This window comes from Ictidomys tridecemlineatus, chromosome 1, assembly GCF_052094955.1.
Source record: "Ictidomys tridecemlineatus isolate mIctTri1 chromosome 1, mIctTri1.hap1, whole genome shotgun sequence".
Lineage (NCBI taxonomy): Eukaryota > Metazoa > Chordata > Mammalia > Rodentia > Sciuridae > Ictidomys > Ictidomys tridecemlineatus.
In genome coordinates this window covers 24,603,662-24,620,358 of record NC_135477.1, presented here as the reverse complement: position 1 = coordinate 24,620,358, position 16,697 = coordinate 24,603,662, and the positions used below count along the sequence as shown (strand labels likewise).

The 16,697-nt window shown below is 47.5% G+C and overlaps 1 protein-coding gene across 3 annotated transcripts in view; it reads right to left on the bottom strand.

Annotated features, from left to right (window-relative positions):
- Window positions 1–7,927: 7,927 nt before the first annotated feature.
- Arl3 (ARF like GTPase 3) overlaps window positions 7,928–16,697 on the bottom strand; it is a 39,688-nt gene continuing 30,918 nt past the window's right edge. For all 3 annotated transcript variants that reach the window (XM_005333615.5, XM_040273007.2, XM_021731841.3), the window contains one exon: window positions 7,928–8,206. In XM_005333615.5, the coding sequence (XP_005333672.1) occupies window positions 8,159–8,206 (48 nt within the window). In that variant the 3' untranslated portion in view covers window positions 7,928–8,158. The remainder of the gene's footprint in view (window positions 8,207–16,697) is intronic.

The following is a 16,697-nucleotide window of genomic DNA, read 5'->3' as shown; positions in this document are numbered from 1 at the left end:
TCCCCATGCATATGGATAATGCACGCAGCTGCCCCGCTTGCCTAGTGTTCATTAGGACCAACTGTTTCAGGAGCAGTGCAGGCGGGCGGGAGGGGGTGATGTGCCCATTCACAAACTCAGGGTAGGGGGGCTGCCTGCAGCTGTGCAGACACCTCCCCCTGCCTGGATCAGCATCCCGGCTCCTCAGTGCCCCTTCCTCCCTCTCTTCTCCCAACTCACGGCTCTGCCAGATCTGGAGGCTTTAGGGTAGGAAAGAGGGTTGGGGAGTGAGTCAGGATGAAATCTGGGCTGAACCCCCCATGCCATAGGAACTGGCAAAGTGAGGGGACACTTAGGCTGGTTTGGGTCCCTTAGCCCCACAATGGGCTGTTTCTGACAAACCAAAGCTTCTTATCCCCTTCTTTCCAAAGCCATCTGCGGCATCCAGGCAGGAGAGCTGCTCTGGCCCTGTTATCTGGAAGCTCTAGGAGAGCTCCATGCATAGTCCAAAGGCTTCTCTGTGCCCCGGACAGAATTCAAGGGGGTTGGGGGTTGGTATACAGCTGATGCTGGCTTCAACCTCCAGAGCAGGTGTCCTGGTGGGACTGGGGACTGGGTTGAGGGAGGGTGCTGAGATCCAGGCCCAAGGAGGGGTCTGGCTGGTGTAATAGGTGAGGCCGTCACCAAGAGTATGACTGTGTAGCTTGTGCCCTATACAAGGGTACTGGCCTGAGGCTCCTGTGGATAGCAGCAGGCTGTGCAAACTCCCACATGTGGGTCAGAGGACCCAGGAGACAGGCCTCTGCCTCGGGGAGCTTGCCTCCCACTCAGAGAAACCGAAAGGACAAAGGCAGTGTGACTGTCCTGTAGTCTGCTCTCTCTTCCCCTCCAGTAGTCTCGGTGGGCTGTGGGGCTGCTGCTCGAGGGTCCGGATCAGGGACTGCTAAACTCCAAGCAGGAAGGGTGCAGCAGCCTCCCCCGCGCCTGGCAGCATTTCTTTTCTTCTCTTTTCTTTCTTCTTCTTTTTTTGGTCCCTTTTTCTTTAAGGTACTGAGAATTGAGTCCTAGGTACTTTACTACTGAGCCCCATCTCCAGCCCTTTATCTATCTATCTATATCTATCTATCTATTTATTTTGTGGTGCTGGGAATTGAACCCAACTGAGCTATATCTCCAATCCCCTTTTTTACTTTTTATTTTCAGACAAGGTCTCAGCTGGGCATGGTGGCACATGCCTGTAATCCTAGTGGCTCTGGAGGTTGAGACAGGAGTTCAAAGCCAGCCTCAGCCATGGAGAGGTGCTAAGCAACTCAGTGAGACCCTGTCTCTAAATAAAATACAAAATAGGGGCCTGGGGTTGTGGCTCAATGGTAGAGTGCTTACCTAGCAAGTGTGAGGCACTGTGTTCCATTCTCAGTACCACATATAAATAAGTAAATAAAATAAAGGTCCATCAATAACTAATAAAAATATAGTTAAAAAAAGTAGGACTGGGGGATGTGACACAGTGATTAAGTGCCCCTGAGTTCAATCCTTGATACCCACCCCCCCCCCAAAAAAAAAAAAGCCTAGGGTAGAGGCCTCAGACAGGGTTTTGCTAAATTGACTAGGGCCTAAATTGCTGAGGCTGGCCTTGAATTTGATCCTTCTACCTCAGCCTCTCAAATCACTGGGATCACAGGCTTGTGCCATCATGCATGCTGGCTTCCAGCCTTTCTTTTGTTGGAAGGGTGGGGCTGGGTTCCCTCTGCCTTTTTTTTTTTTTTTTTGTGGTGTTGGGGATTGAACTCAAGGCCTTGTGAGGCAAGCACTCTACCAACTGAGCTATATCCCCAGCACCCTCCTGCCTTCCCTTCTGCTGGTGACCTCCAGGGCAGCAGTCAATTCTGGAACCCAGAGGAAGGGTCCCATGGACCCTGGAAAAGGTGGGTGGCAAAGAGCATCCCTGTGTCCTAGAGCCCCCTTCACCTGCATCTCCAGCAGCTGAAGCCCCGCCTGTTAGGACTGCCAGAGCTGGTGGAGAGAAATGGGCTTTGAGTTAGGGAGTCTGCAGGAACCCCAGCCAAGCTACTTCCTAGCTTCTCCACAACTGGGCAAATGCCTCGACCTTTGTGAGGTTCCTTTTCCTCACCCGGGAGCAAGGGCTAGTAATGCTCATCTAGCAGGACCAAAGGAGCCACTCAGCTAGTTGCTGGAAGGGGTGGCAGTTTGCTTATCTAAATATTAGTTCCACCCCCACCTGCAGAAGCTGGCTTCAGGTGTCCCAGTAGTCTCCCCGCCCCCTCCTGGACTCCACTGACTCTCTGCAATGCTGTCATTAATATTTCATTTCTTTAGCAAAGGCTTTTTGTTCTGGGGACATGGCTATTCACTGGGAGAAAAGACACCTCTCCGTGTTCCTTTGTACAAGAGGATTCCTTCAGCCTTTTTTGAGAGCAGAGACTTAGAAGTCAAAAGAGAAAAAGGTAACTTGGGACCCAGCCATCAAAAAGATCTGAGTTCGACTTCTGCCTCTGTCTTATTCTTTCTGATCTTGTGCAAGTGACCCAAATTCTGCGAACCCCCGTCCCCAAAGTGTGAATGTAAGACCTACAGTTAATGATGTCCTTGCAAAGATTTAATAATAACTGGGAAGTTCCTGGGCCAAATGTGCCCCTCCCTAACAATGTTTTTTTCCTCACCTGACACTATGGGGATCTGGTTGTTGGCTGTACCTGCATTTTTCCACAGGTATGGCTTGTTCTGAACACACACGTGTGCATACACGCACACACCTACACTGCTGGACCAGCAGATGCACTGCAGGAAGCTGGAGCTCTGTTTCCTTCCTCCCTGCCCTGCTCCTGGTGGCTGCAGCTTCTCCGCGTTCTGCAGTGCTGGAAAAGGAAATTACAGAACAGATTGCAATTAAGGGGGATGGGGGGGGGCGGGAGAGACAGAGGCCCTAAAATGCAGCTTGACTGAGCGCTAAACTGTGTTTTTGCCCCGAGCCAATCAGGAGCCTCTGACAGGAGCCTGTTCCCACTTACAAATCTAATTGCAGGAGGTGTGGCTGTGGTGGCCCTAGGAGCATCAAGAGAAGGGGGCTGCCAGCCCCTCTAGGAGGGCAGCTAGCAGTCTGCTGCTTGCTTGTTGCTTTCAAAGTCACAGAGCCACACAGGAAGGGAGGTAGGGAGCAGAGGTCTTGGGGGCCTGGGAAAACCCAGACTCCAGAATTTCAGCCAGTTTATCTTAATAGGTATCAATGATTTAGCAGGCACTATGCACTGTACATTCATAATCTTCTCTAAGCCTCTTGACAACTACATAAAATGATGATTACTTCATTTTACAGATGTGAAACTGAGGTACAGTGTCCTAATATATGTTAGGTATTGCCCTAGGTCTAAGAACTTTATTTACATTATCACTTTTCTCTTTCCTTTTTAAGAGAGGAAAGAGAGAATTTTAATATTTATTTTTTAGTTTTCGGCAGACAAAACATCTTTGTATGTGGTGCTGAGGATCGAACCCGGGCCGCACACATGCCAGGTGAGAGCGCTACCGCTTGAGCCACATCCCCAGCCCTACATTATCATTTTTCTTAAACCTGCCTGCTGCCAGTGTAGTGGCGCACACCTGTAATCCCAGTGACCCAGGAGGCTGAGGCAGGAGCATTGCAAATTCAAGGCCAGTCTCAGCAATTTAGCAAGACACTTATTAATTTAGTGAGACCCTGTCAAACAAACAAACTAACTAACTAACTAAATAAGTAAAAAGGACTGGGAATACAGCTCAGTGTACAATCCCCAGTATCAAAACACGAACAAAAAAATCCAACTCCCTCCTACTATATCCCATTTTACAGATGAAGAGGCACAACTCAAAGAGAGGAAGTAACTTGCCCAAGGACACAGAGCTGATTTATAGATAAACTAGGGTTGAACTTGGGTCTCTGTGACTCCAGAGGATACACATTTTAATTGTACTGCACTGTGCCTCCATTAAGTCCTGGGCAGGAATGCCAGATTTATTGAAAAACAAAACAAACCTTAAATCTGAATTTCAGATAAACAATGAGTTTCTTGAGTATTACAACAATATCCCAAATATTGCATGGGGTATATTTGAATTAAAATCTATTCATTGTTGATCTGAAATTTGAGCAGAACTGAGTGTTCTGTGATTATCTGGCAACCTTAGACCTTCTTTCTCCTCCTGCCCCTGGCTCCCTTCTCCTATGCCAACAACTTGCCCTTAAACGTGGGGCCCTTTGGGAGCAGGGGTGCTGCTGTATCTCTAGATTGCTGAAGGGGTAAACAAACCCTTCAGCTGCAGAGGGCACAGTCCTGGGTCTCTGTCAACTTTGCTCCTACTCTGTGACTTTGGGTAAGACTTTCCCCTCTTTGAATCCTCTCACAAGACCACCCAGTATCTGGTCCTAAGTAACTGCCCACCCTAACTTTCCTAACGTCTTCCCTTTTTCCTGTGTGTGGGGCTGTACCTGGGTGAAATCTATGGGTATGCTGCCGTGAGGACAGAAGACTCCCAACACCCGGGACAGGGAGCTCCAGGCAGGCAGTGCTGCTCAGAGGAGACATCTGGTGTGGAGGGATGTGGGGAGGAGGCTGAGCAGGAGAACTTGGGAGGCTGGGGGTGGAGACCGCCAGGAAATAGGTTATTGAGTTTTTTTTTTTTTTTTTGGTCAGTGGTGGGTTTGGCCTGGGTTTGAGACCCCCAACACTCCCCTGCATGTAAAGGCTGTGTGAGCTTGGCAAATTCCTTGATTGAAGGAAATGGCTCTGCTTCCTCAACTGCAAAGAGCAACCCATGTTGCCATGATCCATGTACAGTGCCTGGTATGCAGGAGGCACAAAAAGGGAGCTATCGCTGCTGCTGCTGCTGATGGCATTAACATCATATTCATCCTTCTGAAATCAGCCCCTCCAGAAAGGCTACCCTCTGCAAAGGCGGGCCAAGCCATCCGGGCCCTCTCCTGGAACTTCTGCAAAGAGCACACCTCATTCTGGGCTGCCTTCATTTCAGCTGCATTTTATTTGTCGCGTTTTTGACAGACGTCTAAATTATACATTGAGTTTTCCACATGACCAAACACCACGTCCCTTCCTTTGATTATCATTTTCAAAAGGGACTATAAAAAAAGAACCTTTCGATGGATCAGACTGAACCCTGAAACCACATGGAGAGCAGAACTAAAAATAAAAGGAAGTAAGAAGCGGCCCCTGAGAAGGAAAGGAAAGAGAAATCAAAGCACACGGTGATGGGAATCGAGAGACGAGTCCTGGTGAGGGTGGCACGGTGTCACCCTCCAGGCCAGGCCGGATAAGGAGCAGCCGACAGTGAGGGTGGGGCACAGAGTGGCACAAAAATAGCCACCACTTTAGTCCAGAGGGGAATAAAGAAATTCGTCAAAAGCCAGGGGAGAGAGAAGTGGAGATGGAGGAGGAGGGAGGACAGGGACAGGACTTGTCATCCTGCAGCTACCCTGGCTGCGGACTTCTCTAACCCTGGCATGGTGCTCACTGCTGGCATAATCGCTGACTTTCAGCTGTGCACCGGCATGTTCCCCAGCTCAGCCCACATCAATGACACCCTTGTTTCCATAGTAACCAAGGGAGAACGAAGGGGAAAGGGTGCATTGCACTGGGCGCAGGGAATCCAGCCAAAAGCAGCCTCAAGGGGTGGGTGGGGAGGAGGGGAGGACTCAGTTTTTCCCACAGCTGATTTGAGCACACACTATGGCCCGCCTGGGCCTGGCCTGCCCTCTGGCCCCAGCCTTCAACCCTGCACATTCAGATGCAGCAACCCAGCAATCCTGCCGAGAGCAAAAGTCTTACTAAGGCCCACTGGGGTGGGGGTGGGAGTGGGGAGAGGGGTATCCCCTTTCTATCTTCAGATTCTGTCTTCTGGTCATGGCCACAGGGGGCGGGGAGGTGGCACTGGGGAGAGAAAAGGGGACTTTAAAAGCATATTGTTTTTCCAAACGGGAGCTTTCAAATTCTGCATTTTCCAGGCTCCTCTCATCTACCCTCTGAACCTCGGGAGGGTTCAACAGGGCTCACAGGGAAGATGAAAGCGTGCGACATCACCATGTGTCTCTAGCTGAAGCAAATGGGAACATTCACAGAGGCTGTCATGAGAGCAGGGCAAGCGGCTTCTGCCTGCTCCTTGGGTCTGGGGAGCGCTTTTCAGGACAGTTCCTGAAGTTGGTGGTAAGAGACCAGAAACATTTTGCAGACTGTCTACCGCCAGAGTCAAAGTTCCCTATTGAAGTGCTCCAAAACTGCAGACCTCAAAGCAGGCATTTTGTCCTTCAGAGGACATCCCTGGTGTACTATTTGGAAGAAAAAACAACTTTCAAGGGTTGGAGTCACATTTCCAGCCTGCCAGAAGTGGCATTTCCAATTCCTCCTGGTTCTATTTTGCTACTCTTCAAAGTGAGAGAGGAGCTGGGGAGAACCAGAGAAGTCAGTCGCAGGAGCCGAGGATGCAGGGAAAGTTGGCTCAGTGGTTAGACAACTTCGCCTTTTGTTCTGCAAGCCCTTCCAGGTCTTTCCACAGCCACCTCAGGGCACCTTTTCCCAGATGTCTTTGTTAATGGCTTTCACTCTAGACAGCCTTTGAAACTGGCCAGGCTTCTGTCTCTCCTGCCTAACTCTTGTCCGGAAAAAGCTGGGTACACTGGGTTGGGGGCTGCAGTGTCCCTTGGCCCTTTTCTGTCTGCTCACGTGCCGTGGTAGGTTTGGAAAGGGCCACCTCCCAGGATGAGAAGGCAGCTGGCCTCCAGGACCCACCAGGCACTGGACAGTCTCTTATTCATTCTCAGAAACCCCTGAGTGGAGGTCCAGAGCAGAGTTGAATTCAGGAGCGGGTCGGGCTCTGGCCTGCTTTCCCGTGCTGGAAGGCGGGGGTTTCCAAAGGCTCAGGGAAACAAGCTCTTTTTGCAACACAGGGCAGGACAGGCTTCTGCCATTCCTCTCCAATCAATCAACAGAGGACACATTTTACTGGAGAGGGGCAGGGGAGACCAGCAGCTGGGTGACTGGCTTCCTTGGGCATGACCCCCACCATCACACACCCATGTCCTTCCCAGCAGACCCCTCCACCCATGTGCATCCCACACCTCGTTGCCAGCACTGTAAAAATTGATCTCTTTGCAAAATTGATCTGCCTGGCTTTTCTCGGTGGAGCAGGTTCATGGTAAAGCTGCATTTATTTTTAAAATCTGATAGCAGCCGCCTATTGTGATCATTTAAACACAGAATTCTTTGAGCTTTAGAAATCCCTTCTATAGGAGGGCCATGGAGAAGCCAGCTAATCTCAGAGTCGGCTGCTCACTGCTCCACTGAACTGGAGAAAGCCTGTTTACGCTAGCCTGAGCCCTTGATGTGAGGGCTTTTTAAGGACCTTGTAATTTTTCTGGAATTAAACCTCCCACCTCTCCTTACATTCCAGATGTCATTACAGTCAAAAGTCATAAGAATTTGCTTCCCTGTGTGGCTGACTTGGGGCGGGGGCTGGGGTATGTTTCTGTAGTGACTTGTCTGCAAGGATTTTTTTTCCTGTCCAAAGGGTGAAGATTACATACAGTTTCCCACCTGCATGACAAGATGGTTTAATCATCTGCTGTCCTTCCCCCTCCCCGATTCAGTCTGCTGGACAGACTGAAGCCCTGGCTCAGTTGGCCATGGCAGAAATCACCAACCAGCACCAGCCAACACTATGCTTCCCGACCACAAGGGTGGGGGCAGGGCAGGGGTGGGGGGAAGGACAGGTCAGTAAATAAATTAACTCAGCATAAGCAGCTTCTTCCTCTTTTTCTTATCTTTTTTTTTTTTTGAAAGAAAAAAAGCCCACTGGAATTGTCTAAATTGCAATGCAATCTCTTGCTCATTTAAAAGATCTCATTTTCTAATCATGTGCTTTGAGACATTTAATACTATTTCAATTATGCAGAGGAAATAATATAATTCCTTTATTTGAAAAATGATACTGAACCTCAGAGATCAGTTAAATCTACTGCTGGGATGGGGATTCTTTTTAAACTGTGTTGTTCCCTCTCTTCAAACAGCTGTAGCTGTACACAGATGGAAAAACATTTGGTCAGAAAGCAGCAAATCAGTGTTTTTCAGGACCCAACTCGGTTCCCGCAGCTCCTCCGTCTCCATTTGTCTAGATTTTATTTCTTCTTTGCATTGACATTTTTGCAGACCCAGTTCATGCCATCCTTTGAGGGAAATAGAGAAAGAAAGTGTTAGTTTCAGGCAAGGCCCGGCAGGCTCCAGCCTCGGGAGGGGAGAGAAGGGAAGGGCAGGGGGCATGTGTCCTCCCTCCAGGGGACTACCAACTCTAGGCTTGCCCCAGGGGCCCACCTGGATGACCAGGGACAGTGACTTCCGGGGGAGGAGCAGGGAGGTCTCTGAGGGCACAGGAGGGAGATGGGAGGGGGAGGACCCAGCATCTGAACTTCAGATGGGTCCTCAGGAACTCCCTCTGAAAAAATAAACACATCTGCCTGGATCCAGGCCTGATTAAGGAGCTATCAGGAAAGATTCCAGCCATTTTTGGCTTTTTCTAAAAGCTGACCTTTGCTAGGGCATTAAATTCAATAAGCCACCCTTCTGGTGCCCCGGTATGTTTACAGTGTGACAGTGTACACTTGGGTTAAATTAAATTTCTTTTTGGAAAAACAAACCCTCTGCAGTATGTGTTCCTAGACACACTCGGGGGCAATGTGCGTTTATTTCTCTTCTTGCTGCACTACAGATAGGCTTAAAAGGGCCTGCTTCTTGTACCTTTAAGCTCTACCAAGCTGAGGGACTAGAGAGAAGGTTTCCTTAAAGGCACACTGACCTTGAAAGTGTCCTCTCTCAGAAGGCTGGAGAGGGACCGAGGTAAACCACACAATGCCTACAGCCACCTGGCAGGCAGCACAATTCCTCATGGATGCCAGGCCTGTCAGACATGACCTCCTTTTCCACCCCCTCTGGAGCCATACCTGGACGCGCTCCCCTTCCCCAGAGGCTCCCTGACCTTCAGGAGTGTGGGGAGGGAGTTCCCTTCCAAGCCCTGAACAAAATCCAAGGCGGCCCCTGCAATGAATCCCCTTCCCCGAATCTGGGTCCCACACATTTGTGCTTATCAGGCAGACATGACACCCCGAGCCCGCATTTCCTGTGGCCATGGATCTAACTGCTGAACCTGAACGGCTGAGACAGCTTACAGTAATAAATATCAGCTGACACCCTTGGCCATTCGGAACATTAATCCCATAAACAATACATCACTGCAAAACAACCAGCAGGCATCCTCTCTCCTGGCTAATCTCACTGTCACCTGCGTTTACAGTGATTAAAACTCCAGTTGCCATCAGAACACTTGGGCAGGAGAACCAGATAACATGAGCAAACCTTATGGCCTTGCCAAGACAAGGCTGGCCAGGGCTGAAAGCCCCAAGGCGAGAGCACCTGGCCACGGTGGGGCAGGTGGAGGAATGCAGAGTGGGCACAGGGCAGACGCGTCTCTAATCACAACTGGGTCAGCCGCACACTCTGAAACACGGAGGCCAATTTTAAGACCATTTTATGGAAAGGATTAATTTAAAGAGAAGCATGTTTAATTTTAGCAGCTAATTGGTTTCCAGGAAAAAAAAAAAAGATCACCTGACAGGAGACAAAAAAAGATTTTACAAATACAAGAGGCATGGATAAGATAACCGTCTTCTCTTGCCTCCGAAGCTGAACAGCTCAGCACTTGCGCAGCATTTCCATCTTCAGGAGCCTGCACAGACGGCCAAAGGTGCCACCGCAATGCTCTCTCCTCTACAGACACTCGCCATGTTGGATCAGACCAGCTGCTCCGAGAATCAAGAACAGTGTCCCCACATGATATGAATACCGCTTCATCTTTTTTTTGTTTTGTTTTGTTTTATGGCTGATGAAGGAGGGGGTTTCCTTTATTATAAGTAACTGAACATGAGTGCAGGCAAAGAGATAGGAAAATATTTACTCAGCTGCAGGGACTCAAAAGAGAAGGTAGAGGGTGAGGGAGCCTTGCCCTGGGCATCCGCTGTGGAGGTGGAGCGGGGTTTAAAGGGCGAGCCCTGCTGAGGGGCAGTGTTCTCCAGATGTCTAAGGACCTGCAATGGTGAGGCCTGTGTGGCCTCAGTGTCGCCAACAGAGGGCGCTCTCGAGCCAGCACCCGCTGACCTCAGGCCCCAGGGCCCCCACTGCTACCCTCTAAAGCTGGAGGAGCGTGGGAAGTACCCAAGTCTTAATGGAGGTAAAGCCCTGTGGCTGCCCTGGGCTTGGGGAAGCCCTTTGATCCAAAGTGTTTGTTAGAGTTGGAGGTGGGAGGTGACAATCAACAATTCAGGTGACAATACCTCATAAATCATACTGGGGAAAGCTTTGTCAAGGAGACCACTGGAAAGGAAAGATAATAGTGTTGTCCAAGATCCCCAAGGGGAGCATCCAGTGGGACTTGCTTGATGTCGTGTCCCCTGAAGCTGGCATGGTGTCTGGCCTACAGTTAACAAATTTGTATCTTTTAAATTAATCCTTGTAACAACCCTGTGAAGTAGGTGCTGTTATCATTTCCATACTTCAGATGAGGAAATGAAGACCAAAGTTGTCCGGGGCAGAGGTGAACCGTGAAGCCAGGCAGCCTGGCTCCAGCTGGCCGTATCCCTGCTCTTGAACACTTACTAATTCTCTGTGACTGTGGGTCAAGGCAAGGGCTCTGCCTCCAGCTTGGCGAGGAGCTGGGCGGCACCCTGAAGGGGCTAGTGTTTTCTTCCTCATGGCTTCAGCAGAATACAGAGGCCAGGGGGCCTGGGGACACCCTGTACAACTCTGCTGATGCTCCGAAGGTGCCACAGGCTGTTCCTGGCCACAGAACTCTCAAGACTCCTGGGTGCCAGCATCTAGGCCTGCGGAAGGGGCAGGTGATCCTGGCATATTAATTACCCTCCTAGAACATCCCCTCCAGTGGAAACTACATTTAGAAACAACATAACTGCAAGCAGAGGAAACTTCTGATCCTTACAATTTTTTTCATTTGTTCTTTTTTTTTTTTTTTTTGGTACCAGGGATTGAACTCAGGGGCACTTGACCACTGAGCTACATCTCCAGCTCTATTCTGTATTTTATTTATTTATTAAAAAAATTTGGGGGGGGTTGTTGAGGACCTTTATTTTTATTTGTTTATATGTGGTGCTGAGAATTGAATCCGGTCCCTCACACATGCTAGGCAAGCACTGTACTACTGAGTCACAACTCCAGCCCTTGTATCTTATTTAGAGACAAGGTCTCATTCAGTTGCTTAGCACCTCTCAGTTGCTGAGGCTGGCTTTGATCCTCCTGTCTCAGCCTCCAGACACTAGGATTACAGGCATGTGCCACTGTGCCTGGGCTTCTTACATTTTTAAGCAAATGTCCCACACCACTCCTGCTTTCACCTGGCAAGACTCTTGTTTCTGTAAGACAGACAACTGAGAAAAGATGATTGCTTACTTGAAGTAGGCTTCTCTCTGCCTCCAAAGAAGGAAATGAACTCACAGGTTTGTTTAATGGTTAACTCTTTATTGTCAAAAAACTGGTTTGACCAATTTCCTGCACATTTGATCTTCACTGTGGGGATATGATCTTTTTTTGGGAGGGGGTTAATGGGGAATAAACACAGGGGCACTCTACAACAGACCTACATTCCCAACCCTTTTATTTATTTACTTTTTTGAGACACCACCTTGCTAAATTATCAAGGTTGGCCTCGAACTTGTGATCCTCCTGTCTCAGCCTCAGGAGTAGCTGAGATTATAGGTGAGCACCACTGCACCCAATTGGGAGTCGATCTTTGGCAAGAATAGCCCACCCTTTCTTTTTCCATTGCATTTTCTCCTGACTAGTTTCTTGCTGAAACTGAATTTAAATTGACTAGCTTGAATTCAATAATAGAAATTAAAGAGAGAGACAGAACCTCAAATACTGAGCCCCAGCCTTATGAAAAGGAAATAAATTTCTCCCCGTCACAATATTGTTCTCCACTATAAGCACTGGGAGAAATAGAAGGCTGTCCCTAACTATGTGGGTGGAAACCTACTAATCACCAATTCCCGTGTCTCAGGATTTAAGGCACACTGCTTCTTTCTTTCTTTTTTAAAAAATATTTATTTTTAAGTTTTAGATGGACACAATATCTTTATTTTATATTTACGTGGTGCTGAGGATTGAACCAGTGCCTCGTGCATGCTAGGCAAGCACACTGAGCCACAATCCCAGCCCCAAGCCACACTGCTTCTTTCTATGGGAGGGGTAGTCTCTGACTGCACTCTTCTTTTTAATTTGATCTCAGTCCAGAGCATCCATCACTGCTGGATGGTTGGAAGGAAGCAGTGGCAGCCATGGTTGGATGGACCTGGTTTTTAAAGCCATGCTGGTTGTGTGGTCACTTTAGTAATTGCTTTAAGATGATGAGGAGCTCAGACCCTTGCTGAGCAATGTAGCCCGTCCCATTGTGCCATAGGCCCCCAGGGTCAAGGAGCAGCTGGATACAGCATACATAAAATATTGCTTCCTATTAATATTTTTCTAGTGACAAAGGGCACCACACCAGGGAGGATGCAAAAGCAGATGTCCTGAGCTTGCTTTCTTACTCTACAGAAAGGTTTGAAAATTTAAAAATAAACCTGAGCTCTGACTCACAGATAAGCAGCTCCACGTACACCTGGAGATGGCAACAACTGATGCCAGGCCTACAATGAAGTAGTATTTCATTTTTTTAAATATTAAAATTTGGGGTTGGGGTGTAGCTCAGTGGTAGAACATGTGCATACATGAGGCCCTGGGTTTGATCCTTAGCACCAAAAACAAACGAAACCTATGAAATTCTATTGGCATATTAGGGAAAAGTCTCCTAGATCAAGGAAAAAGAAGCAAAGCCAAGGAACTGGGCTAGTGAAGGACCAGGGCTCATCTGTGGGGCTGGCTGAAGCCATCACACTTCTGCATGCAGAAGGCAAGTGACACTTGCTGCGGAAGGGAGGCAGCTGGGAGACTGCTGTCACCTGGATCATCACTCCTGCTCAGAGAAAGATGAGGGGAACAGGGGATAGATATAAAATGAAAAGGTGGGAATGAGGGGGTGGTCTGGAAAACAGCACCAGGAGACATTAAATTATGCTAGCTCAGAGCCATTGGTACAGGACTAAGTGCAATGACTAAGGCTAGAAGCCAGTTTAAGACTGCTGGTCTCTGCCTTGAAAGGAAATCCAAAGCCAGGATAATTTTAATTTCATATGTACATATGCACACACATGTGCACACACACACACACACACACACACACAGTGCTTTATAGAGAAAATACCTTCAAACACCTGAAACTACAACAGCAAGAACAGCTGTGGTTAGGGGTTCAAACTTAGGTCTGCAGGTGGAAGAGGGATGGATTCTTGATACCTTTTTCCTGGCTCTAAGCCAGATCTTTTGTTCACTATTTTCTAAATATCCATGGGAAAAGAAGGGAACATAGTGCTGGTGTTAAATGCTATACCCTGGGAGAGGCCCTAGCGGCAAGGTGTGGCCTCCAGAGGTGGCTTCTTCCGGGTTTATAAGGGAGTCTGGGGAGGGAGTTTTAGGTTATCCCTTGAGACATTTTTCAGTTCCTCCATTTCCTGCCTTCATCTACTTGACATAACTGGGTCTCTCCTGATCACGCCTCTGGACTATGGGCCTCTCAGTAGGACAGAACTTTAAAGATTGATGTTCTCTTCCAGCACCTTGTGCCGTTTACCTGTTCTCTGCTCTTGACAGCTTCCCATGAAAACCTGCTTTAATTACATGACGGGCTGGCCTCCTCTCACCATCAATCAGGCAAAGACAGATCTGTTCCAACTGTTCTCAATGCCCTCAAAAGCCAATGTCCCCACCCAGTGTGGGGATGTTGAACAACACATGGTATTACTCACCTTGTAAAGACTACATCTCCTTTGGGAATATCAGGTGGAACAAGACCCTAAAATCCATCCCAGGAGTCACCAACTTCCGTGATCTCAAATCATGCGTTTAAGTCACTCAACTAATGAGAAGTGATATACTGCTTAGTCCATAGAGGGCTGAGTACACCATCTAGCAGATATGTGCCTGTTCCCCTAACTTGCCCACATGGGGTCCTGTCAATTTTTTCTATGAGACAAATCTCCCAGATACATGTTGATTACACACACACACACACACACACACACACACACACACACAAAACACAAACAGAATTGCTGTCTTTTTTTTTTTTTTCTTTTGTGGTAATGGTTATTGAACCCAGAAATGCTAAACCACTAAGCTACATCCCCAGGCCTTTTTATTTTTTATTCTGAGACAGGGTTTCTATAAGATAAGTTGCCCGGGCTGGCCTTGAACTTGAAGTCCTCTTGCTTCAGCCTTTTGCTGGGATTACAGGTGTGCACCACCACACCCAGTAAATGCTATCTTTAACACCTGCAACTTGAACATAAATTCCAGATTTTAATTTTTTTTTTTAAATTTCCTACATTTTTCTTCAGGTTCATTAGAACTGTGGTTCCCAAGCTGGGCTTGGTGGCCATTGGCTTGGGAGGCTGAGGCAGGAGGATATTGAGTTCAAAGGCAGCCTCAGCAACAGCGAAGTGCTAAGCAACTCAGTGAGACCCTGTCTCTAAATAAAATACAAAATAGGGCTGGGGAAGTAGCTCAGTGGTTAAGAGTCCCTGAGTTCAATCCCCAGTACCAAAACAACAACAAAGAGCTGTGGTGCCCAATGTTACCTGACCAACCTATTGAGCATCTGATCATTTTGGTGGCATTGTCTGTTACTGGGGAGGTAGGATAGGGTAAGGAGGACAAATAGAAATTTAGAATATCTTGATAATTATTACACAGTACCTAAGAGTGAACCCCAAACAATTAGATCTTACAGATATTTTTCTAGTTAAGTCTTTAATTTTTAGGAATATTTTAATCCTTATTAATAAAAATCATTAAAGGCCTGTACTTCAATGATGCAATCCTGAAAAGGATTCCATTTAAGTGATTCTTTTAAAAGTGAAATACCAAGAAAATGGCTGAGTGGACAAGAGCTTAGGTCAGAGGCATTACCTGAGAGAGGGACATGGTCAATCAGTGCCTCATATTGAAGAGTGTTTCCAAAGAAAAAATCCATGACCTTTCTCTGGTCCCCAAAGGTTACCATTAAAGGACAATAGAAAGCAGATTCCCTTCTTAATTAACATTTTTATTAAATAACCCATTTCAAATAATGGTTAAATTCTCTAAATTTATATCATTCTATTAACCATAATCTAATCTCATTAACCTTGAAATCCCAGTCTTAACTACCCAATTCTATACACCACGGTACTATCTACTAAACTAATTATGTGACCTTCAAACTATTTCTCCTCCATACAAAATCATTATTTTTTTTGCTCATAGTTCTTTGCTAGATCTCTCTTGAATATCACTTCCTGTGAGCCTGGTTGCCGAAGGCCTCTGATCAGAGAACTTTCTTACCAAAATCAAACTATACATAATAAACTCACTTTATTCAAACTGGTCTATTTTATGTCCCTTCTGTGCAACCCCTGTCCCCACCTTCTCACTGTCTAGTGCTAGCTGCTTCTTTCTTGACCTAAGGATCCTGTAAAGGGGGCTGGGGACATACAGCTCAGGGGCACAGTGCTTGCCTAGCACAGGAGAGGTCCTGGGCTTGACCTCTAGCACTGTGAGAAGGAGAAGAAAGAAGAAGGAAGAAGGAAGGAAGGAAGGAAGGAAGGAAGGAAGGAAGGAAGGAAGGAAGGGAGGGAGGGAGGGAGGGAGGGAGGAAGGGAGGGAAGGAGGACAAATGGACCCTGTAAAGGGCATGACATGTCTATGGTAGTTCCACAGCCGGGAGTACACAGCTCCATCCTGACTGGAGTGTGGGTGGGGGATGGGTCGCAGGAGCTCCCTCTCCTCCAGCAGGCTCCTCTGAGGCAGTGCCCTTGACTTTAAGGCCACTGCTGTCAATACTGACTCTAGATCACTCTAGTTCTCCTTTTTACATGCCTAAGGCTGGCTGAAGAAATAGGAGCCTCACTGTTAATTCTGGCTTTGCTATTTCATCCTCTCACCACTCTGGCCAAGAGAAAAGATTACAGAGCTGTAATCTACTTTCTAATGAGTAGGCACCCAAAATATATTTCTTTTCTTTAGCCCCATCTTTATAGACCCCAATCTCAGGATGTTCTCAACTTTCTAATTTTGTGTTCTGAACTATTTAGACAGGCAGAGTCCTCTTGCTGGAGCATTTTCTATAAATGCAAGAAAGTAGCTACAGGACTAGGCCTCTAGGTTTTCAGGATGCCCAGGACTGTTTCAATGAAGGTGCATCCCAGATGACGGCTGCTTTGTTTTTTGTGTGTGTGGTGCTGGGGATGGAACCCAGGGTCTTGCACGTGCCAGGGAAGTACACTATCACCAAGCTACACCTCCAGCCCTCCCCTCCACTTTAAAAAAAAAAAATTTTTAGTTGTAGATGGACACAATACCTTTATTTATTTTTATGTGGTGCTGAGGATCAAAGCCAAACTTGTGCCTCCCAAATATTAGGCAAGTGCTCTACCACTGAGCCATAACCCCAGCCTCCAGCCCTCCCTTTTCAACTTTATATGCTTTATAATTAACAGTGAGAATATATTACTTTCACAA